Source organism: Oncorhynchus keta, chromosome 2 (genome assembly GCF_023373465.1).
Source record: "Oncorhynchus keta strain PuntledgeMale-10-30-2019 chromosome 2, Oket_V2, whole genome shotgun sequence".
NCBI lineage: Eukaryota > Metazoa > Chordata > Actinopteri > Salmoniformes > Salmonidae > Oncorhynchus > Oncorhynchus keta.
In genome coordinates, this window is record NC_068422.1 from 52517773 (window position 1) to 52544189 (window position 26417).

Sequence of the window (26417 nt, forward strand, 5' to 3'; positions counted from 1 at the left end):
AACAGGGTGGGGATTCCTATTTGTTGGGAGCGATCAGCCAATGATCAGAGCACTGTCTTCTTCATATTGTAAATTGTTACTCATACTGTTCTATGGCTTGTGCTGAATTTGGAGTGTGAACTTGTGTGCTTGTGTTTGGTCCTCTTACAGTACCTGTGTGTAGAGCGGTTCGTAGATGTCCACTCCGGTATCCTTGCTCTGCTCTATGGGCGTGTTGCCACGTTTCCAGATGAAGCGGGCTGGGGGGTTGGAGTTGACCGTACAGCGCAGGAACACCGTCTTCTCCTGGTAATAGCTCCCGCGCACATCACTGATGGTCTGGTGCACTGTCAGCACGGGTTTGTCGAGGTCTAGAAACACACACACACACACACACACACACACACACACACACACACACACACACACACACACACACACACACACACACACACACACACACACACACACACACACACACACACACACACACACACACACACACACACACACACACACACTTTGTCAATATCAAGAATATGTTTATCCAAATACTATACAAAACTCCAAGGTTATGTAAAGACCTTCTTCACAATGGTTATACTGCACTACGCAGTCTCCACCTACTGTATCTTATACATTACTGAGACACTCCACAAATGAATCAGGAAAATATCTACACTACAGGGTTACCTGCAAATATAGGTGCAGCAGGAAAATGTGTGTGTGTGTTTCCGTGCATGACTCGGGTCATTTTGGCTACCTTCCTGTTTTACGTGCTGTTGGAGCAGTCCTCTACAGATGCCAGTTCTTCATTTGATGTTCCTGTTTTTGCAGAGATTTTTCTGCACTGTAGGAAATGCAAACTTGTAGTGTATTCGAGGTTTAGAAATTGGGGCGGCCCACTGAACACACCGGACCATTTTTCCTCAAGGCCCTGACATTGGTCAATGTTTTTCCTTGAGGCCCCCATTATTAGCCAGGTAATGATAATTTTGCGCCCAAAGGCCTACTGGGCTAAAAATCAGTCCGCCCATTTACAAATGCTTCTAAAGTTTGTAATTTCCACCAAACAATATCAGACTTGATTTTCCATAACAGAACATTTATCAACCTCTACAAAAAAAATGGCTATTCATTATTAGCCTTACTGTTATCCCAAAAATAAAACACACTGGTTTCAGACCACTATTCCAGGAAAGATTGTATGGTTACAAGGCTTCTCTTCTTCAAGAGATCGAAGAGTACAGTATACAATGCATTATCTCTCTTTCCTATCTCACACACACACACAAGCACCCTAACCCATCTTTCTACACAAAGGCTACTCAACAGTGTGTGATGAAAGGTCTGTTAGTTTTCCTCAAATAGCTGCCTTTGAGTTTCTAGTTAGGTTACCAATGCTTTACCTGGTCCAGACTTGTTTCATTGGAACAACTGGACATCAAGGTGTAGGATCTTAATTTGATCAACCAGGAAATGTAAAACTTGTAGTGTATTTGAGGTTTAGAAGGCTTCTTTAAACTTTGAAATTTCAGACTTGATTTTCACTTAAGAAAAATGTATCAACCCCTAAACATTTTTTTATTATTTTCCTGCTGTAGTAAACTGCCTACAATGAAGATCCTACAGTGTCTTGCGAAAGTATTCATCCCTTGGAATTTTTCCTATTTTGTTGCCTTACAACCTGGAATTAAAATATATTTTTTGGGGGGGTTTGTATCATTTGATTTACACAACATGCCTACCACTTTGAAGATGCAAAATAATTTATTTTCAAACAAACAAGAAATAAGACACAGCACTTGAGCATGCATTGCCACTGGGATTTGTTTCCCCTCTTAGGCCGCCCCATCCCGCATGCGGGATTGTGACTACATCCTCAAGCTCATTACCATAACGCAACATTAGTGATTTCTAAAAATTGCAAATGAAATGAAATAAATATGCCTGCCCTCAAGCTTATCCTTTTCTTAACAATCCTGTCGTCTCAGATTTTCAAAATATGCTTTAGAACCAGAGAAAATCAATAATTTGTGTAAGAGTGGTGATAGCTAGCTTAGCATTTAGCGTTAGCATTTAGCACGCAACATTCACAAAAACCAGCAAAGGGATCAAATAAAATAATTTACCTTTGAAGAACTTCAGATGTTTCAATGAGGAGACTCTCAGTTACATAGCAGATGTCCAGTTTTTCCTGAAAGATGCTTGTGTAGGACACAACGTTCCGTTTTGTTACTATGCATTTGGCTACCGAAACTAACCGAAAATTCAGTCACCTAAACGTCGAACTTTTTTCCGAATTAACTCCATAATATCGACTGACACATGGAAAACGTTGTTTGAATCAATCCTCAAGGTGTTTTGTCATATATCTCTTCATTGAAATGCCGTCCCTGGAAGCGTGCATTCTTCTCTGATTCGGATGGAAAAATACTGGTACCTGACTTTTGCGCACCAATTTCCACGCAGACACCGTGCGGGACACTTGGTAATTGTAGGCTCTTATGGTCAATCTTCCAATGATATGCCTACAAATACGTCACAATGCTGCAGACACCTGGGGAAACGATAGGAAGTGTCCGTTCATTCCTGTCGCATTCACAGCCATATAAGGCGATCATGGAAAACGTGCCTCCAGAAATCCTGTTGATTTCCTGGTCACTCAAACATCTTGGTTTTGCCTGTAGATTTTGTTCTATGGCACTCACAGTGAAAATCTTTGCAGTTCTGGAAACGTCAGAGTGTCTTCTTTCCAAAACTATCAATTCCAAGCATATTCGAGCATCTTTTCGTGACAAAATATTGCGCTAAAAACGGGCACGTCTTTTTATCCAAAAATGAAATACTGCCCCTATAGGTCTAACAGGTACCACTCAAATGTTGCTTTAGCAGTATGCTTAGGGTCATTGTCCTGCTGGAAGGCGAACCTCCGTCCCAGTCACAAATCTCTGGAAGACGGAAACAGGTTTACCTCAAGAATTACCCTGTATTTAGCCCCATCTATCATTACGTTAATTCTGACTAGTTTCCTAGTCTCTGCCGATGAAAAACATCCACACAGCATGAAGCTGCCACCACCATGCGACACTGTGGGGATGGTGTTCTCAGGGTGATGAGAGGTTTTGGGTTTGCGCCAGACATAGCGTTTTCCTTGATTGCTAAAAATCTAAATTTTAGTCTCACCTGAAAAGAGTACCTTCTTCCATATCTTTGGGGAGTCTCCCACATGCCTTTTGAGAAAACACCAAACATGCTTGCTTATTTTTTTCTTTAAGCAATGGCATTTTTCTGGCCACTCTTCTGTAAAGCCCAGCTCTGTAGAGTGTACAGCTTAAAGTGGTCCTATGGACAGACACTCCAATCTCCGCTGTGAAGCTTTGCAGCTCCTTCAGGGTTATCTTTGGTCTCTTTGTTGCCTCTCTGATTAATGCCCTCCTTGGGTTTTGGTGGGTGTCCCTCTCTTGACAGGTTTGTTATGGTGCCATTTTCATTCCATTTTTTAATAATGGATTTAATGGTGCTCCGTGGGATGTTCAATGTTTTGGATATATTTTATAACCCAACCCTGATCTGTACTTCTCCAGAACTTTGTCCCTGACCTGTTTGGAGAGCTCCTTGGTCTTCATGATGCCACTTGCTTGGTGGTGACCCTTGCTTAGTGGTGTTGCAGACTATGTGGCCTTTCAGAACAGGCGTATATATACTAAGATCATGTGACAGATCATGTGACACTTAGTTAAATAAAGTCCATCTGTGTGCAATCTATGTGATTTCTGAAGGTAATTGGTGGCACCAGATCTTGCAACGGGGGTGAATACATATGCACGCACCACTTTTCCATGTTTTATTATTTTTTAAACAAGTTAGTCCAAATTGGTGAAGTGAAAAAACAATTTTGTTAATGTACATTACATGACATCCAAATAAAAATACATTTAAATTACAGTTGTAATGCAACAAAATAGGAAAAATGCAAATGGAGATTTGCCTTTTTCAAGGCACTGTACATGTGTAGCCCAGCTAGCAAGGACCGAGACATCTGACTGCTGGTGGCTATGAGCCAACATACTATTGTAGGCACAACATAATCTCACAAACTCTGATTCTTAAAATGTGTCTAATTGGTACTAATGTTACATTGTGAGGCTGCAATCAAATGTCATATTATGCTGTCTAACGGGAAAGTTAGAGAGAGGGAGTGAGAGAGATTTTGACAAGGCTACTTAATTTTTCTTGTCTTTCCTTCTGCCTGTCTTTCTTCCTCTTTTTCCACTGTCTTCTCTCTCTTTCAGTCTGTCATTTCGTACTTTCTATCTTATCTCTGTATATCTCCCTGTCAGTGTAATCTCCTCATTACCAGTGTGGTTGTAATTTCAACAGCTTCCATGTCCATGAAAGTCTTTCCTCTACATCCCTCCATCGCTCCCACTACTACCGTATAATAATTTGACCCAGTTTCTTACAGCAGGGAAATAATCCCGCAGCAACAGGGAATGTGAATTATTATGTTGATTATAATTATTCTAATTTTTTGTAGGGTTTGATACATTTTTTTGTGAGGGCAAATCAAGTCTGAAACTTTAAACCTAGAAATTACAAACCTCAGAAGCCTTTTTCAACCTTGAATACGATACATACTGTGCAGGAAAAATATTGCAACTACAGGATGATCAAATTAAGATATGATCTATATGGTGATATTGGGCTCATTTGATGAGGACTGGGGAAGTTACAGGTGTGTGTGTGTGTATATATACATATACTGTATATACACACACACATACATATATATATATATATATATATATATATATATGACTTGCTGCCAGCCTAATTGGCACATTGACGACGTGCTCAGTCACTGAGACGCTATCTAACTGCCACCTACTCCGGTGCAGCTCCCCTACACCTCTGCACCTTCTATCCTCTTTTCCCCGTCACCGTCATCCTTTCCCTCCCTTTCTTTCTCTCTTCTGTTGGCAGGTGACACTGGCAGGAAACAGAGATGGAGAGGATAGCTAATCAGGTCATCCGGATCGTCTGTGGGCTATAGGCTTCTCCTGTCTGTAGAATGGACTGGGAATATTTTGGCTTGATACACCTGCATGAGAATGGACTGGGAATGTTTTGGCTTGATACAGCTGCATGAGAATGGACTGGGAATGTTTTGGCTTGATACACCTGCATGAGAATGGACTGGGAATGTTTTGGCTTGATACACCTGCATGAGAATGGACTGAGAATGTTTTGGCTTGATACACCTCCATGAGAATGGACTGGGAATGTTTTGGCTTGATACACCTGCATGAGAATGGACTGGGAATGTTTTGGCTTGATACACCTGCATGAGAATGGACTGGGAAGGTTTTGGCTTGATACACCTGCATGAGAATGGACTGGGAATGTTTTGGCTTGATACACCTGCATGAGAATGGACTGGGAATGTTTTGGCTTGATACACCTGCATGAGAATGGACTGGGAAGGTGTTGGCTTGATATGCCTGTGGTTTGGGGTATTTTCTTTTATTGTAATTGCGAGAATTTATCCATCTTGTGTGTGTTTGTGTGTGTGTGTGTGTGTGTGTGTGTGTGTGTGTGTGTGTGTGTGTGTGTGTGTGTGTGTGTGTGTGTGTGTGTGTGTGTGTGTGTGTGTGTGTGTGTGTGTGTGTGTGTGTGTGTGTGTGTGTGTGTGTGTGTGTGTGTGTGTGTGTGTGTGTGTGTCCTGTGCTGTGGAGGATCTGACAGAAGCGGGAGACCTGGGGCATAAACAAAGTCAGGATCAGCAGCTTTTCTGAGGCTCTGAAACTTTTGCACCCTGGGATCAGGTGAAAGAGGAGGATGGAAAGGGAAACGATGAGTCTGAAGCTTGGACTCAAGCCTGAATGTGGACAAAGTCCGAAATGGTTCAATATCAGCAGACTCGGTTGTTTTCTGTAATGCAACCACTTCTCTCTCTGTCCCACTTTCTGGACCAATATTTTCCTGCATCTTCAATCTCTCTCTCAATTTCAATTTCAGGGCTTTATTGGCATGGGAAACATATGTTAACATTGCAAAAGCAAGAGAAGTACATAGTATAAAAAAGTAAAATAAACAAAAACGGAACAGTAAACATTACACTCACAAAAGTTCCAAAATAATAAAGATATTTAAAAATGTCAGATTATTTCAAATTCTTTGGGGGTCTGTGTAATCTAAGGGAAATATGTGTCTCTGTGTCTCCACCTCATTTTTTGGGTAGTGTGCACATAGACTGTCTTCTCTATGGTGGCCTCTCTCAACAGCAAGGCTATGCTCACTGTACATAGTCAAAGCTTCCCTTAAGTTTGGGTCAGTCACAGTGGTCAGGTGTATTGTTTTAGAGTGCTGGGAGGGGGGCTGAGTGGCATCTCAGCCGAGGTGGGGAGGGGACGCTGTAACTTCGAAATGGGTTCAGGTGCATCCCGGAGAATGGTGTCAAAATGGAGAAAGTGCTGCTCCGGTGTCTGCATCCCAATATACCTGACCACTGTGACTGACCCAAAAATAAGGAAAGCTTTAACTATGTACAGACTAGCAAGATGGCGCCGACAGATGGGGCAGCTGTGATCCTCGCTCTGAAGCAACTTTGCAGAATTGTATTTCTTACATTATTAGCCCAGGAAATATTTTGCGTTACTACATACAGCCAGAAATAACTTTTAAATATCAGAGTGGTAACTCACCAGCATTACGACCGGGAATAGGACTTTCTGGAATCGGATCCTTGTTCGTACCCCCCAAGGCAATTGAACTGATTCCAGAGGCTGATCCAAATCACCGCTGGTGGAGAAGAGGTATTAGGAGTGACTTCTAGTCCACGCACACCATCCACCACATCCGTGTATGTTACTTCTTAATGTTCAGTCTCGAGATAATAAAGAAGACGAGCTCAGGGCGAGAATCTCCTTCCAGAGAGACATCAGGGAGTGTAACATACTCTGTTTCACGGAAACATGGCTCTCTCAGGATATACTGTCTTTGTCCATACAGCCAGCTGCGTTCTCAGTATATTGCGCAGACAGAAATAAAGAACTCTCCGGCAAGAAGAAAAGCGGGGGTGTATGTTTCATGATTAACCACTCATGGTGTGATTGTGATAACATACAGAAACTCTAGTCCTTTTGTTCACCCGACCTAGAATACCTCACAATCAAATCCCGACAGTATCACTTCCCAAGAGAAAAATCTTCAGTTATCGTCACAGCTGTGTATATTCCCCCTCAAGCCGATACCACAATGACCCTCAAAGAACTTCACTGGACTTTATGCAAACTGGAAACCACATAACCGGAGGCCGCATTTATTGCAGCTGGTGATTTTAACAAGGCAAATACCGTGCCTTGCAAAGGATTCATCCCCCTATTCGTTGTTCCTATTTTGTTGCATTACAACCTGTAATTTAAATGGATTTTTATTTGGATTTCATGTACATAAACAAAAATAGTTTTTTAATTTCACTTCACCAATTTGGACTAACTTGTTTAAAAAAAAAGAAATAAAGTGCATATGTATTCACCCCCTTTGCTATGGAGCCCCTAAATAAGATCTGGTGCAACCAATTACCTTCAGAAGTCACATAATTAGTTAAATAAATAAAGTCCACCTGTGTGCAATCTAAGTGTCACATGATCTGTCATATGATCTCAGAATATGTACACACACCTGTTCTGAAAGGCCCCAGAGTCTGCAACACCACTAAGCAAGGGGGACCACCTAGCAAGTGGTACCATGAAGACCAAGGAGCTCTCCAAACAGGTCAGGGACAATGTTTTGGAGAAGTACAGATCAGGGTTTGAACATCCCACGGAGCACCTTTAAATCCATTATTTAAACAAACCTGCCAAGAGAGGGCCACCCACCAAAACTCACAGACCAGGCAAGGAGGGCATTAATCAGAGAGGCAACAAAGAGACCAAAGATAACCCTGAAGGAGCTGCAAAGCTCCATAACGGAGATTGGAGTATCTGTCCATAGGACCACTTTAAGCCGTACCCACAGAGCTGGGCTTTACGGAAGGGTGGCCAGAAAAAGGCATTGCTTAAAGAAAAAAAAAAGCAAGCAAGTTTGGTGTTCGGCAAAAGGCATGTGGAAGACTCCCCAAAGATATGGAAGAATGTACACTTTTCAGATGAGACTAAAATTGAGCATTTTGGCCATCAAGGAAAACACTATGTCTGGCGCAAACCCAAAATCTCATCACCCTGAGAACACCATGATGTTTTTTTATCGGCAGGTTCTGCTAAAGCAACACTTGAGTGGTTTAAGGAGAAACATTTTACATTTCTTAGAATGGCCTAGTCAAAGCCCATACCTCTGTGGTAGGACTCAAAGATTGTCCTACACCAGCAGAACCCATCCAACTTGAAGGAGCTGAAGCAGTTTTGCATTGAATAATGGGCAAACATCTCAGTGGCTCGATGTGCCAAGCTTATAGAGACATACCCCAAGATACTTTCAGCTGTAATTGCTGCAAAAGGTGGCTCTACAGGGTATTGACTTTGGGGGGGGTGATTAGTTATGCACGCTCAAGTTTTCTGTTTTTGTGTCTTATTTCTTGTTCGTTTCACAAAAAAATATATTTTGCATCTTCAAAGTGGTAAAGTGATACAAACCCCCAAAAACCAAGTTTAATTCCAGGTTGTAAGGCAACAAAATAGGAAAAATGCCAAGGGGGGTGAATACTTTCGCATACTTTCCTCGTATGAGGAAAACTCTGCCGACGTTCAATCAACACATTGACTGTACTATAGTACTTGTGCTGCTAAAACACTCGACCTCTGCTACTCCAACGTCCGGGATGCCTACAAGGCCCTCTCTACCACTGCCCTCCATTCAGCAAATCTGATCACGCCTCCATTTTGCTCATCCCTTCCTATAGGCAGAAACTCAAACAGGAATTACCCATGCTAAGGGCTATTCAGCACTGGTCTGACCAATCAGAATTGACACTTCAAGATTATTCTGATCATGCAAACTGGGATATGTTCCACTTAGCCTCTGAGAATAACATTGAGGATTATACAGATATGGGGACCAGGAGTTTACCAGGAAGTGTATAGGAGATGTTGTACCCACTGTTGCTATTAAAACCTACCCTAACCAAAAACAATGGACAGATGGCAGCATTCGTGCTAAATTAAAGCGTGAACCACCGCATTTAACCATGGCGAGGTGATTGTGAAAATTGCAGAATAACAACAAAGAAGTTATTCCCCCCGTAAGCCAATCAAACAGGCAAAATGTCAGTATAGAGACAAAGTGAAGTCGCTATTCAACGGCTCAGACATGAGACGTATGTGGCAGGGTCTATAGACATTCATAAACTACAAAGGGAAAATCAGCCACGTCGCAGACACCGATGTCTTGCTTCCCAGACAAGCTAAACATCTTCTTCGCCCGCTGTGAGGATAACACAGTGCCACTCTGTGCTCTCCTTCTCTGTGGACAACCTGCGTATGACATTTAAGCGTGTTAACCCTCGCAAGGCTGCCAGCCCAGACGGCATCCATAGCCAAGTCCTCATAGCATGTGTAGACCAGCTGGTTAGAGTGTTTACCACTTGCTTCAAGATGTCCACCATTGTTCCTGTACCCAAGAAAGCAAAGGTAACTGAAGTAGATGACTATCGCCCCGTAAGACTCACTTCTGTCACTTCATCATCATGAAGTGCTTTGAGAGGCGAGTTGAGGATCACATCACCTCTACCTTACCCACTTCAATTTGCTTACCACCCCAACAGATCAACAGATGATACAATCGTCATCGCACTGCCCTATCCCATCTGGACAAGAGGAATACCTATGTAAGAATGCTGTTAATTGACTATAGCTCAGCATTCAACACCATCGTACCCTCCATGCTCATTATTAAGCTGGGGTGCCTGGGTCTGAACCACGCCCTGTGCAACTGGGTCCTGGACATCCTGACGGGTTTCCCTCCAGGTGTTGAAGATAGGAAACAACCCTTCCACTTCGATGATCCTCAACACAGGGTACCCACAAAAGTCCTTTCACAGCCCCCTCCTGTACTCCCTGTTCACCCATGACGGCTTGGCCACGCACGCCTCCAATTGAATCATCAAGTTTGCAGAAGACACAACAGTAGTAGACCTGATTACCAACAATGACGAGACAGCTGACAGATAATGAGGTGAGGGCCGGGAGTGTGGTGCCAGGGAAATGACCTCTTACTCAATGTCGACAAAACAAAAGGAGCTGATCGTGGACTTCAGGAAACAGCAGAGGGAGCACGCCCCTATCCACATCGACTGGACCGCGGTGGAGCAGGTGGAAAGCTTTAAGTTCATCGGTGTACACATCATTAAAGATCTGAAATGGTCCACCCACACAGACAGTGTGGTCATGTCTTTGCTATTAATCTACAATGTAAAAAAATGTACAAAAATAAAGAAAAACCCTGGAATTAGTGGGTGTGTCCAAACTTTTGACTCGAACTGTCAGCAAATTGGTCAGAATACTTTTACAAGGTACACCTGTTAAAACTTCTTGACGCACCCATCCTGTTAGCGGGATCATTTTTGTCAACATCCTCTGAATTGCAGAGCGCCAAATTCAAATTAAATTACTAAAAATATTAAATTTTCATGAAATCACAAGTGCAATGTAGTAAAAACGCTTTTCGGCGAAAGCATACCAAGCGTTTATGTAAGGACATCTCTCTCAGCAGACAAAACATAACAAACAGCTAGCAGCAAAGTAGATTGGTCACGAAAGTCAGAAAAGCGATTAAATGAATCGCTTACCTTTGATGATCTTCGGATGTTTGCACTCACGAGACTCCCAGTGACACAATAAATGTTCCTTTTGTTCCATAAAGATTATTTTTATATCCAAAATACCTCCATTTGTTTGGCGCGTTATGTTCAGAAATCCACAGGCTCAAGCAGGATTGACGGGAAAGGATTCTAAATAGTATCCGTACAGTTCGTAGAAACAAACGTTTTTTATAATCAATCCTCAGGTTGTTTTTACAATATATAATCGATAATATTTCAACCGGACCGTAGCTTTTTCAATAGGAGTGAGAGAGATAATGTCTGCTCCACTCTGTTGGCGCATGCAAAACGCTGCTGGCACCCAGCCATCCACTGACGCGATGTGATCTTTCGTGCTTATTTGATCAAAATAAAGCCTGAAGCTATGTCTAAAGACTGTTCAGACCATGTGGAAACCATAGGGAAAGGAATCTGGTTGATATGCCTTTAAATGGAGGCAAGGCATGCAATGTAACAGAGAGGTTTCAGGAAAAACAGCACGTCCTGGCTGGATTGTCCTCAGGTTTTCGCCTGCAATATCAGTTCTGTTATACTCACAGACAATATTTTGACAGTTTTGGAAACTTTAGAGTGTTTTCTATCCTAATCCGAGAATGATATGCATATTCTAGATCCTGGGCCTGAGAAATAGTCAGTTTCATGTTGGTACGTTTTTCATCCAAACATCAAAATACTGCCCCTTACAACAAGTTAACTGAAATGCATTCCAGGTGACCACCTCGTGAAGCTGGTTGAGAGAATACCAAGAGTGTGCAAAGCTGTCATCAAGGCAAAGGGTGGCTACTTTGAAGAATCTCAAATGTAAAATATATTTTTGTTCAACACTATTTTGGTTTCTACATGATTCCATATGTGTTATTCCATAGTGTCGATGTCTTCACTATTAATCTACAATGTATTAAATAGTATGAATAAAGAAAAACTCTTGAATGAGGTGTGTCCAAACTTTTGACTGGTGCTGTATATATTACATATATTTTAAAAATATATTTTCCCTTATTGTTTTCCACTAACCCTAACACACTCCCCTAATTGGAGCAAACAAATGCACTTTGGCGTCTACTTCCATCTTATACATAATATATACATTTTACAGACACAATATATTTTAAAAGTGATATTTTATTTGTTTTTAGTCCCTCCTCTACCCTCAACCTCTCCCATTTATTTCTGATGTCCATCCAGTTTGATTAAAGGTAATGAGTGGAGAAAAACTAACAGGTCTGTGAAAGCTGGAATTCTTACTGGTTGGTAGGTGATCAAATACTTATGTCATGCAATAAAATGCAAATTAATTACTTAAAAATCATACAATGTGATTTTCTGGATTTTTGTTTTAGATTCCGTCTCTCACAGTTGAAGTGTACCTATGATAAAAAATTACAGACCTCTACATGCTTTGTAAGTAGGAAAACCTGTAAAATCGGCAGTGTATCAAGTACTTGTTCTTCCCACTGTATATTTCTATGGTTTGTTTTTTAAAATAGCGATATTTTTGAGATTATTAACTTTTCAAATAACCGAAAGTGAGAGGTTGTAATCTGAATAAAGGGAGAGACATTCTTACTAATTTAGCGAGTGAATCAGTTTTAATCAGATTTAAGTATAACTTTTGTATGAATGACCCCTTTAGTGAGAGATCTAATGCTTTAATATATAATAAATTATATATAATTCCCTCCGAAATTCATATTCATTATATAAAATGGGCCCTGTTAATTTTGTCTGGCTTGCCAGTCCAAATAAAATGGAAAGTGTACAGTATTATATAGAGCCATTATTGCATGTAACTCTGTTCAATCTCATATTGTTCAATTGGACAGCAAAACAGATCTACAGCTCACGGCCCAACACCCCTCCCCTATTTGACTTAGAGCCTTTGCTATGACCCACCAAATTTAGCTCAGGTTCATCCTGTTTCCATTGATCATCCTTGATGTTTCTACAACTTGATTGGAGTCCACCTGCGGTAAAATAAATGTATTGGACAGGATTTAGAAAGGCACACACCGGTCTATTTAAGGTCCCACAGTTGACAGTGCATGTCAAAGTAAAAACCAAGCCATGAGGTTAAATTAATTGTCTGTAGAGCTCCAAGACAGGATTGTGTGGAGGTACCCTTCTGGGGAAGGGTACCCAAAAATGTCTGCAGAATTGAAAGTCCGCAAGAACACAGCGGCCTCCATCATTCTTAAATGGAAGAAGTTTGGAACCACCAATACTCTTCCTAGAGTTGGCCGCCTGACCAAACTGAGCAATCGAGGGAGAAGGGCCTTGGTCAGGGAGGTGACCAAGAGCCTGATGGTCACTCTGACAGTTCCAGAGTTCCTCTGCTGAGATGGGATAAACTTCCAGAAGGACAACCATCTCTGCAGCACTCCTCAATAGAAGGCACATGACAGGCCACTTGGAGTTTGTTAAAAGGCACCTAAAGGACTCAAACCATGAGAAACAAGATTATCTGGTCTGATGAAACCAAGATGGAACTGTTTGACCTGAAGTCTCTTAATCACCTTGAGTGGCCCAGCCAGAACCCGGACTTGAACATCCCTGGAGAGACCTAAAAATAGCTGTGCAGCGATGCTCCCCATCCAACCTGACAGACATTGAGAGGATCTGCAGAAAATAATAGGAGAAACTCCCCAAATAACACTGTGCCAGGCTTGTAGCATCATACCCCTAAATACTTGAGGCTGTAATCGCTGGGTCTGAAAGGGTCTGAATACTTATGTAAATGTGATATTTCCATGTTATTTTTATACATTTGCAAACATTTCTAAACCTGTTTTTGCTTTGCATTATGGGGTATTGTGTGTAAATTGATGAGGGAAAAAAAGTATTTCATCCATCTTAGAATAAGGCTGTAATGTAACAAAATGTGTAAAAAGTTATGGGGTTTAAATACTTTCTGAATGCACTGTATGTCTGTATGTCATGTTTTGTGTGGACCCCGGGAAGAGGAGCTAATGCTCCCCCCCCTTACTCAAATACCAACTCACCGTCAGACCATTTTATTGGTAACCTACATAATATAGTATTTATCATAATTTCGTTGTAATCCAGAGATTTGTAAAAACGGATATAGATCCTGAGGGATCCAAATTTTGCATTTAAAATTAACCATGAATCATCAGCATACAATGACACCTTTGTTTTTAATCCCTGGATTTCAAACCCCTTGATTTTATTGTTGGATCTGATTTTAACATTTACATTTACATTTAAGTCATTTAGCAGACGCTCTTATCCAGAGCGACTTACAAATTGGTGCATACACCTTATGACAACCAGTGGAACAGCCACTTGCATCTAAATCTTGTTGGGGGAGAGAGAAGGATTACTTACCCTTACTTACCCTATCCTAGGTATTCCTTGAAGAGGTGGGGTTTCAGGTGTCTCCGGAAGGTGGTGATTGACTCCGCTGTCCTGGCGTCGTGAGGGAGTTTGTTCCACCATTGGGGGCCAGAGCAGCGAACAGTTTTGACTGGGCTGAGCGGGAACTGTACTTCCTCAGTGGTAGGGAGGCGAGCAGGCCAGAGGTGGATGAACGCAGTGCCCTTGTTTGGGTGTAGGGCCTGATCAGAGCCTGGAGGTACTGAGGTGCCGTTCCCCTCACAGCTCCGTAGGCGAGCACCATGGTCTTGTAGCGGATGCGAGCTTCAACTGGAAGCCAGTGGAGAGAGCGGAGGAGCGGGGTGACGTGAGAGAACTTGGGAAGGTTGAACACCAGACGGGCTGCGGCGTTCTGGATGAGTTGTAGGGGTTTAATGGCACAGGCAGGGAGCCCAGCCAACAGCGAGTTGCAGTAATCAAGACGGGAGATGACAAGTGCCTGGATTAGGACCTGCGCCGCTTCCTGTGTGAGGCAGGGTCGTACTCTGCGGATGTTGTAGAGCATGAACCTACAGGAACGGGACACCGCCTTGATGTTAGTTGAGAACGTCAGGGTGTTGTCCAGGATCACGCCAAGGTTCTTAGCGCTCTGGGAGGAGGACACAATGGAGTTGTCAACCGTGATGGCGAGATCATGGAACGGGCAGTCCTTCCCCGGGAGGAAGAGGAGCTCCGTCTTGCTGAGGTTCAGCTTGAGGTGGTGATCCGTCATCCACACTGATATGTCTGCCAGACATGCAGAGATGCGATTCGCCACCTGGTCATCAGAAGGGGGAAAGGAGAAGATTAATTGTGTGTCGTCTGCATAGCAATGATAGGAGAGACCATGTGAGGTTATGACAGAGCCAAGTGACTTGGTGTATAGCGAGAATAAGAGAGGGCCTAGAACAGAGCCCTGGGGGACACCAGTGGTGAGAGCGCGTGGTGAGGAGACAGATTCTCGCCACGCCACCTGGTAGGAGCGACCTGTCAGGTAGGACGCAAATCTAAGCGTGGGCCGCGCCGGGAGATGCCCAACTCGGAGAGGGTGGAGAGGAGGATCTGATGGTTCACAGTATCGAAGGCAGCCAATAGGTCTAGAAGGATGAGAGCAGAGGAGAGAGAGTTAGCTTTAGCAGTGCGGAGCGCCTCCGTGATACAGAGAAGAGCAGTCTCAGTTGAATGACTAGTCTTGAAACCTGACTGATTTGGATCAAGAAGGTCATACTGAGAGAGATAGCGGTAGAGCTGGCCAAGGACGGCACGCTCAAGAGTTTTGGAGAGAAAAGAGAGAAGGGATACTGGTCTGTAGTTGTTGACATCGGAGGGATCGAGTGTAGGTTTTTTCAGAAGGGGTGCAACTCTCGCTCTCTTGAAGACGGGAGGGACGTAGCCAGCGGTCAGGGATGAGTTGATGAGCGAGGTAAGGTAAGGGAGAAGGTCTCCGGAAATGGTCTGGAGAAGAGAGGAGGGGATAGGGTCAAGCGGGCAGGTTGTTGGGCGGCCGGCCGTCACAAGACGCGAGATTTCATCTGGAGAGAGAGGGGAGAAAGAGGTCAGAGCATAGGGTAGGGCAGTGTGAGCAGAACCAGCGGTGTCGTTTGACTTAGCAAACGAGGATCGGATGTCATCGACCTTCTTTTCAAAATGGTTGACGAAGTCATCTGCAGAGAGGGAGGAGGGAGGGGGGAGGATTCAGGAGGGAGGAGAAGGTGGCAAAGAGCTTCCTAGGGTTAGAGGCAGATGCTTGGAATTTAGAATGGTAGAAAGTGGCTTTAGCAGCAGAGACAGAGGAGGAAAATGTAGAGAGGAGGGAGTGAAAGGATGCCAGGTCCGCAGGGAGGCGAGTTTTCCTCCATTTCCGCTCGGCTGCCCGGAGCCCTGTTCTGTGAGCTCGCAATGAGTCGTCGAGCCACGGAGCGGGAGGGGAGGACCGAGCCGGCCTGGAGGATAGGGGACATAGGGAGTCAAAGGATGCAGTAAGGGAGGAGAGGAGGGTTGAGGAGGCAGAATCAGGAGATAGGTTGGAGAAAGTTTGAGCAGAGGGAAGAGAAGATAGGATGGAAGAGGAGAGAGTAGCGGGGGAGAGAGAGCGAAGATTGGGACGGCGCGATACCATCCGAGTAGGGGCAGTGTGGGAAGTGTTGGATGAGAGCGAGAGGGAAAAGGATACAAGGTAGTGGTCGGAGACTTGGAGGGGAGTTGCAATGAGGTTAGTGGAAGAACAGCATCTAGTAAAGATGAGGTCAAGCGTATTGCCTGCCTTGTGAGTAGGGGGGGAGGGTGAGAGGGTGAGGTCAAAAGAGGAGAGAAGTGGAAAGAAGGAGGCAGAGAGGAATGAGTCAAAGGTAGACGTGGGGAGGTTAAAGTCGCCCAGAACTGTGAGAGGTGAGCCGTCCTCAGGAAAGGAGCTTATCAAGGCATCAAGCTCATTGATGAACTCTCCGAGGGAACCTGGAGGGCGATAAATGATAAGGATGTTAAGCTTGAAAGGGCTGGTAACTGTGACAGCATGGAATTCAAAGGAGGCAATAGACAGATGGGTAAGGGGAGAAAGAGAGAAAGACCACTTGGGAGAGATGAGGATCCCGGTGCCACCACCCCGCTGACCAGAAGCTCTCGGGGTGTGCGAGAACACGTGGGCGGACGAGGAGAGAGCAGTAGGAGTAGCAGTGTTATCTGTGGTGATCCATGTTTCCGTCAGTGCCAAGAAGTCAAGGGACTGGAGGGAGGCATAGGCTGAGATGAACTCTGCCTTGTTGGCCGCAGATTGGCAGTTCCAGAGGCTACCAGAGACCTGGAACTCCACGTGGGTCGTACGCGCTGGGACCACCAGGTTAGGGTGGTCGCGGCCACGCGGTGTGGAGCGTTTGTATGGTCTGTGCAGAGAGGAGAGAACAGGGATAGACAGACACATAGTTGACAGGCTACAGAAAAGGCTACGCTAATGCAAGGAAATTGGAATGACAAGCGGACTACACGTCTCGAATGTTCAGAAAGTTAAGCTTACGTAGCAAGAATCTTATTGACTAAAATGATTAAAATGATACAGTACTGCTAAAGTAGGCTAGCTGGCAGTAGCTGCGTTGTTGACACTACACTAATCAAGTCGTTCCGTTGAGTGTAATAATTCTACAGTGCTGCTATTCGGGGGCTAGCTGGCTAGCTAGCAGTGTTGTTTACGTTACGTTGAGTTAAAAGAACGACAATAGCTGGCTAGCTAACCTAGGGAATCGGTCTAGACTACACAATTATCTTTGAAACAAAGACGGCTATGCAGCTAGCCACGATCAAACAAATCAAACCGCTGCACTGCAATGAAACGAAAATGTGAAACCACCTGACCGGGTTGTTGAATTCAAAACAGCAGACGTTGGCTAGCTGTTAGCAGTTAGCTGTTGGCTAGCTAGCAGAGTCTCCTACGTTAAGGACGACAAATAGCTGGCTAGCGAACCTCAGTGAATTAAGATAATCACTCCAAGGCTACACACACTAAACTACACAATTATCTTGGAAACAAAGACAGCTATGTAGCTAGTTAACACTGAACTAATCAATTCGTACAGTTGAGTGAATAGCACTACAGTGATGCTAATCTGTGTGCGTTAGCTAGCTCCTGGGCGAATAGCAGTGAAGGCTACGTTAGGGCGACGAAATACGATAATTATGCAATTATCTCTGATACAAGGACGGCTATGTAGCTAGCTAAGAAGAATTGCTAAGATTAGACAAATCAACCGTTGTACTATAATGAAATGTAATGAAAAAGTTATAAAAAGTTATACAACCTGCAGAGCGAAGTGCGAATGCGACCGCTCGCTCCAACCGGAACCGGAACCGGAAGTTAACAGCTAACATTTCGATGCCGATAATAAATAGATATGCCGAGAGTAGACAACCTTGTTTTACTCCTCTTGAAAGTCTAAAACTTTCTGAGAAGTAGCCATTATTTACTCTTTTACACCTAGGGTTACTATAACTTTAAATCATTTTAGAAGAGATTCTAAAAATGTAAATATTCCAGGCATTTACATGTCTGATTAGAATGAATAATATCCGACAATAACTTTTCAATTCTATGCATATTGCTAGAATCTTTGCATAACAACTCTGAAGTGTAAGAGGCCTTACATTTTTTTAATGGACTATCTTTATATTTACCACTTGGATCCTCTTTTTGTAATAATGAAATCAGACCTTGTTGAGTGTCTGATAATATACTATTTATATAGGAGTGATTAAAACATACTAATAAACGGTCCTCTGAGTAGATCAAAAAAAGGTCTGGTACACCTCCACTGGTATGCCATCCAGGCCTGAAGTTTTCCCAGACATAAAGGCTTTAATTGCATCAAGAAGTTCCTTCTCTGTAATTTGGCCTTCACATTTTTCCCCATATTCCATCCAGTTCGCTTTAAAAAAAATCATATATTACACTTGATTTTTCTTGAATAAGTTCCTCCATTTCTTTTTGTTTTTCCTATAATTATTGTGAGCCTTTATGGTACAGTTTTTATTGCTATCTGTACTGTTAGCCCTTCCATTTCCTTTGTTAATATGGACTCTGTTGACCTAAATTGCTTTTGTTTTAAAGATCAGTACTGGATTGCTTGGCCTCTAAACGCACATTTAAAAGTGTCCGATAGAATAAGGGGATCTGCTGTACCTATGTTATATCAGAAAAAGTAAGTTATAAATTCTTCTGTCTTCTAGTTTTAAAAATAAGTTATCATCCATTAGACTTTGATTAAATTTCCAATATCCCTGCCCACGTGGATATATGCCAATTATTTGATAGTCCGACCGCATTCTGTCCCCTATCAGCACTTTTTAAACTTTTGGAGCCAGATAGAATGACATAAGGTAATCAAGACGACTGGCTTGATTGAGCCTCCGCAATGTATGTCTCACTAACTGCATGAGGGTGATAGTTTGTAGTGTGATTTTCTTTACGGTCCATAGAGGTATTTTAAACCCTATTAATAATCTCCCACCATAATAATAGAGTCTTGTATTGCTTTTAGGGTTGATAAATTATTAGATTTTCAAAGAAGTGTGGATCATCATTATTTGGACTGTGTGAGTTAATGAGTCATATCTGTTTACGGTCCAATTACATATTTAAAATCATCCATCTACCTTGAGGATCTGTTTGGACAATTTGCACATTTTGAATTTCTTTAATCAAGGCTCCTATTCGTATTTAGGAGCCCATTAATTGCAAAGATACCCGTCTTTGCCATCAACCTGTTGTGCAATGGTGTACAGAAATAGTATGTTACAGTTTGTTTTGCATCCAAAACCTTGGCTCATTGTGGGTTGTGAGATGCACGATTGGCAAGTTCCCATTGCCAAAAATCAGAGGGTGGATAACAACGGAAATGGCATGCATTTGCCCTTTTAAAGTAGGTCTTAAATCTTTGCAAACATCCTATAAGATTTATTTTGGAAAACAATATCCGATGAGCCAATCTGTACATTCTGCAAAAAAAAGTCCCACCTGTCTCTAAAAACAAGCTCTCTGCAAGATCAACCATCTCTCATTCGATTTCTTATTATCTCAGTCTGTAATTTCTATAATAACTTGTGTCACCGAGTCATGGCTGAACAACGACATGAATAACATACAGCTGGCGGGTTATACACTGTATCGGCAGGATAGAACAGCAACATCTGGTAAGGGGTGGCAGTCTACGTATTTTTTGTAAACAACAGTTTGTGCACGATATCTAAGGAAGTCTCAAGGTTTTGCTCGCCTGAGGTAGAGTATCTCATGATAGGCTGGAGACCACACTATCTACCTAGAGAGTTATCTGTATTTTTCGTAGCTGTCTACATAACACCACAGGCATCGGTCTAAGACCACACTCAATGAGCTATACCGCCACAAGCAAAGAGGAAAACGCTCTGGGACTTTAATGCAGGTAAACTTAAATCTGTTTTACAAACTTCTACCAGCATGTTAAATGTGCAACCAGAGGGGGAAAAAACTCATTTACTCCACACACAGAGATGTGTACAAAGCTCTCCCTCACCCTCCATTTGGCAAATCTGACCATAACTCTATCCTCCTGATTCCTGCTGACAAGCAAAAATAAAGCAGGAAGCACCAGTGACTCGGTCTATAAAAAAAGTGGTCAGATGAAGCAGATGCTAAGGTACAGGACTGTTTCTAAATGACTACTGACCCGTAGCACTTATGTCTGTAGCCATGAAGTGCTTTGAAAGGCTGGTCACTCCAATTTGCATACAGCTCCAACAAATCCCTCAATGTGATCAAGACTTAGGAGTCATTATGGACTACAGGAAAAGGAGGATCGAGTATTCTCATCGACGAGGTTGTGTGGAGCAGGTTGAGAGCTTCATGTTCCTTGGTGTCCACATCACCAACAAACTAACATGGTCCAAGCACACCAAGACAGTCGTGAAGAGGGCATAACAAAACATATTCCCGCTCAGGAGACTGAAAGACAGCTGCACCATCTAGAGCATCCTGACTGGTTGCATCACTTCCTGGTATGGCAACTGCTCGCCCTCCGACCGCAAAGCACTACAGAGGGTAGTGCATACGGCCCAGTGCATACGGCCCACATCACTTGGGCCATCTTCCTGCCATCCAGGACCTCTATACCAGGTGGTGTCGGAGGAATGCCCTAAATGTTTGTCAAAAACTCCAGCCACACCAGTCATAGATTGTGCTCTCTGCTACCGCACGGCAAGCGGTAGCAGAGAGCCAAGTCTAGGTCCAGGAGGCTTCTAGACAGCTTCTACCCCCAAGCCAGAAGACTACTGAACATCTAATCAAATGACAACCCAGACTATTTGCATTGCCCCCCCTCTGATACGCTGCCACTACTCTTATCTAGTCATAGTCACTTTAATAACAACTCTACCCACATGTATATATTACCTCAATTACCTTGACTAACAAGCTGTGCACCCACACATTGACTCTGTACGGGTACCCCCTGTATATAGCCTCGCGATTGTTATTTTACTGCTGCTCTTTAATTATTTGTTGGATTATTAATTGTTGTACCTGTTGTATTCGCAAAATATTTTATTATTCCTCTCACAATTTCAGATTTATTTGAATTTTCTTTCCATTCTCAGCTTGACCAACAGTTCCCTTATTCCACCACTTGTCACTGCGCGTAGACATGGTCAAGTAAAGTATGCACACTCAAGCAAACGTTCATACTGATAAATCTCACACTTTGCATGGCTATTATCCAACACATGCATGGTTTACGCACAAATTGGTGCCTATGCATGATTCATAAATGAGGCCCCAGGAGAGTACAGTTAAGTGTAGCATAAATGAGGTGGAGGCAGAGCTGGTGGGGTAAGGTAGGGTGAGGCTTCAAGCAAATCTATCTGAACTACACAGGGACCTGGGTGCTTTCTTTCAGATGAAAGCAAAAGGATCACTTATAAGAGCTAGATGTTCTATGTTGAAAGAGATGGACACTCCCAGCTCTTTTTTCTTTGGGTTGGAAAATCAGAGAGGGGAAACCAGGCAAATGCATTATTTTCATTTGTCTGATGGGCGTGTGTGTAACTTCTGTTGTGGGGGAGATGTGGAGCAGGCTATGGAGTTGTACTCTAATTTGTATAGGGCAGAACTCTGTTATCTTGTGTTTTCTCAGGCTTTGCTCTTGGACCTTCCTAAACCTTCTCTATCGCCGTCTCTCAGATGGCCCCCGACCACGCCCCGGGGCTTAACAGTCTGCCTTGTTCTGGGGAATTATTGGACATTACTTGTTTTGCTTGTTGCGTAAGTGTGTCAGGGTAGGGGACTTGCTGCTAGGCTGTTGGAGGGCTGTATTAACTCTCTTGACCAAAAAAACTGAAGGCCTGTGGCATTGCTCTCTGTGGACTATAGGGTCTTTTCGAAGGTCCTCGCTAACAGACTCAAGTCTCACCTGGACACTGTTGTGCACAAGGACCAAATGCACTGGGTACCTGGACGATTAATTACGGACAATCTGTTCATAATCAAGGACATACAGTAAATGCTGGACCTGTCAAGGCTTTCAAATGTGAACTTTGGTTTCCTTATACCAGGAGAAAGACTTTGATAGGATGAACCTTAATATCTGTTCAATGTGCTGTCTCTTTTTGGTTATGGAGACACTGCAGTGGCCTGTGTTAAAATGCTGTATGGGGCTTCATGCATGGTCAAGGTGGGGGAGGCTCAGTAGGCCAGTCTGGGTAGGGCGGGGCATTTCCCTGGGATTCCCTTTGTCGGGGCAGCTATACACTCTTGCTATCGAGCCCATTCTTCTGGGCCTGCTATGCCAGAGGCTCCAGGGGGTTTGTTTGCCAGTCATAGTGTTGGGGACAGGGATAGAGTAGCAGTGTCAGCATACGCTGATGACGTCTCAGTGATAGTTAGGGATGAGCAGGACCTATTGTACAGGCCCTGGAGACTAGTTTGAGGGTGTACAAGGGGGCGTGTTTGGTAAACTGGGGCAAGAGTGAGGCTCTTATGTGGGGCTTGGAGGGACAGGGCACCTCCACAGTACCTAGACAGGAAGGTTAGTCAGGAAGAACTGGGAGAGAGTGTCACCAGCGGTGGTGTCGAGGCATGTCACCCTTCAGTTTAACCTAAAGTGATATGACTAATAAATACACTTTAAATAAGTGATTCTACTTGATTTGACTCAAGCCCTGGATCATTTTCTAGTTAACCAGTTGATGCTAGGGGGGCGCTATTTCATTATTGGATAAAAAAACGTGCCCGTTTTAAGCGCAATATTTTGTCACAAAAAGATGCTCGACTATGCATATAATTTCCAGCTTTGGAAAGAAAACACTCTGACGTTTTCAAAACTGCAAAGATATTATCTGTGGGTGCCCCAGAACTGATCTTACAGGCGAAACCAAGATGCAATTTCAAACAGGAAATGAGCAGGATTTTTGAGGCTCTGTTTTCCATTGTCTGCTTATATGGCTGTGAAAGCGCCACGAATTAGCCTGCCCTTTCTATCGTTTCTCCAAGTTGTCTACAGCATTGTGACGTATTTGTAGGCATATCATTGGAAGATTGGCCATAAGAGACTACATTTACCAGGGGTCCGCCCAGTGTCCTTTGTTGAAATTGTTGCGTAATCTCCAAGCTGCTCGCATTCCTCCATGTGATTGAGACAGAGAGGAGACTTCCAGGAATGATATATCATGAAGAGATATGTGAAAAACACCTTGAGGATTGATTCTAAACAACATTTACCATGTTTCAGTCGATATTATGGAGTTAATGTGGAAGAAAGTTTGGCGTTTGGATGAATGAATTTTCGTTTTTTTTTTTTGGTAGCCAAACATGATGCAGAAAACGGACCAATTTCTCCTGCACAACTAATCTTTCAGGAAAACTGAACATTTGCTATCTAACTCAGAGTCTCCTCATTGAAAACATCCAAAGTTCTTCAAAGGTAAATGATTTATTGAATGTTTTTGCTGGTTTTTGTGAAAATGTTGCCTGCTAATGCTAATGCTAAATGCTAACGCTAAATGCTAACGCTAAATGCTAACGCTAAACGCAAATGCTAAATGCTAGTCTGCTATGGTTGAGAAGCATATTTTGAAAATCTGAGATGACAGTGTTGTTAACAAAAGGCTAAGCTTGAGAGCAAATAGATTCATTTCATTTAATTTGCGATTTTCATGAATAGTTAACGTTGCGTTATGGTAATGAGCTTGAGGCTGTATTCACGATCCCGGATCCGGGATGGCTCGACGCAAGAAGTTAACAGACTTTCTGAAAGACGCCATTAACATTGCTTGTAAACTAACAGTCTCTGTTTCCAAACGGGTGAAGACGTATTTTTCTGGTTGCTAAAAATACTTAAAGCAAAGTAAAGGGTTCAAGCGAGGTCATGTGTCAAACGCATTCTGAGGAGGGCGGAGTGTCTGCGAGTTGCCGTTCCTCTCTACTTGATTGATGAATTAAGGTCACAAATTAGTAAGGAACTCCCCTCACCTGGTTGTTTGTCTTAATTGAAAGGAAACAACAAAAACCAGCAGACACTTGGCCCTCCATGGAATGAGTGGGTCACACCTGAGCTAGGTGGATGAGATTAAAACAAGCAGGTGTGAAGGACAGATAATTGGCCGGCAGCTCCGGGGAAAAATGTCTGTTAGGTACAGCTTTCCCTACCCCAATCCTAACCTTAAAGATGGAGTCCAGGATCTTAAGAACAACTAACTTTTAACATATTTTTGGAATTGGATACGTAAAATATGCGAATTGCACACCCAAATATATATATATATATCTATATAGTTTTATTGAAGGACGTAACATATCGTACGAAATGGATAATGTAGTACACAAGAAAACAGGGATCCATTTTGGCTCGTGAGCACCACTTTCAAACCTACTGGCTACAATTATACAAAAGTTCCAGAGCATCACTTTAACAATTAAAGGTAAAACTGACATTAAGACCAGTGTCTTTGGGTGACTCATCTCTACACTGAGCTATGCTGCAGTCAATTCAGAGTTAATTAGCCAATGCCAGAGGACCAGAAGAGGGAGAAAGAAAGCAAGAGGGAGAAGGTAAGGAGGGAATGATGGAAAGGAAGCAAGAGAGGATAGTAAGGAGAAAGAAAGAGGGATGTTGGGTGGAGAATCAGGATGCAGCTAACTAGAGAGAGAGGAAAGAGAGAGGCAATGGATGGAGGATGGCGAAAGAGAAATGTTGGGTGGAGAATCAGGCTGCAGCTAGAGAGAGAGGGGAGAAAAGAGACGAAGCAAGGGAGAGAGAGACAGACAGAGGTCAGGGGGCACTCTTTCTAATCATGTAACACAGTGTGACCTCTGCTGTCTCCAATCACCCGAGGAGGAAGCTTGATTTCCAAAATCCTCTTTGATTTCCAATAACACGGAGTGTCTATAATAGCTCTGTGAGCAAGAAGGAGCAAATAAGCCATTATGGGAGGCAGGGGTGTAAGGAAAATAGGCATGACAGATTTCATTGATTGTGTGTGTGTGTGTGTGTGTGTGTGTGTGTGTGTGTCGGAGGGGTGGGGGGCTTGTATGTACACTACCAGACACACCTACTCATTCAAAGGTTTTTCTTTATGTTTACTATTTTCTACATTTGACATTTTCTACAAAGTATGAAATAACACATACAGTTGAAGTCAGAAGTTTACATACACTTAGGTTGGAGTCATTAAAACTGGTTTTTCAACAACCACAAATGTCTTGTTGGTTTAGACATCTACTTTGTGCATGATATAAGTGATATTTCCAACAATTGTTTACAGACAGATTATTAAACTTATGATTCACTGTGTCACAATTCCAGTGGGTCAGAAGTTTACATACACTAAGTTGACTGTGCCTTTAAACAGCTTGAAAAATTCCAGAAAATTATTTCATGACTTTAGAAGCTTCTGATAGACTAATTGACATAATTTGAGTCAATTGGAGTTGTACTTGTGGATATATTTCGAGGTCTACCTTCAAACTCTGTGCCTCTTTGCTTGACATCATGGGAAAATCAAAAGAAATCAGCTAAGAATTATTTTTTGCAGACCTCCACAAGTCTGGTTCATCCTTGGGAGCTATTTCCAAATGCCTGAAGGTACCACGTTAATCTGTACAAACAATAGTGCACAAGTATAAACACCATGTGACCATCCAGCCGTCATACCGCTCAGGAAGGAGACGCATTCTGTTGCCTAGAGATTAACGTACTTTGGTATGTGAAAAGTGCAAATCAATCCAAGAACAACAGAAAAGGACCTTGTTCAGATGCTAGAGGAAACAGATACAAAAGTATATATAGCCACAGTAAAATTTGTCTTATTTCGACATAAATTGAAAGGTCGCTCCAAAACTGCCATAGAAAAGCCAGACTACGGTTTGCAATGGGGACAAAGTTCGTACTTTTGGGAGAATTTTCCTCTGGTTTGATGAAACAAAAATAGAAGTGTTTAGATTAGTGACACTCGTTATGTTTGGAGGAAAAAGGGGGACGCTTGCAAGCCGAAGAACATTATCCCAACTGTGAAGCACGGGGGTGGCAGCATCATGTTGTGGGGTTGCTTTGCTGCAGGAGGGACTGGTGCACTTCACAAAATAGATGGCATCATGAGACACCGAAATGATGTAGATATATTGAAGCAACATCTCAAGACATCAGTCAGGAAGTTAAAGCTTGGTTGCAAATGGGTCTTCCAAATGGACAATGACCCCAAGCATACTTCCAAAGTTGTGGCAAAATGGCTTAAGTAC

The 26417-nt window shown here is 42.9% G+C and overlaps 1 protein-coding gene across 1 annotated transcript in view; it reads right to left on the minus strand.

The window, feature by feature from the left end:
* LOC118402723 (MAM domain-containing glycosylphosphatidylinositol anchor protein 1-like) overlaps positions 1–26417 on the minus strand; it is a 416200-nt gene that overhangs the window by 195840 nt on the left and 193943 nt on the right. The window contains exon 5 of the mRNA XM_035800916.2: positions 154–350. Within this exon, the coding sequence (XP_035656809.2) occupies positions 154–350 (197 nt within the window). The remainder of the gene's footprint in view (positions 1–153; positions 351–26417) is intronic.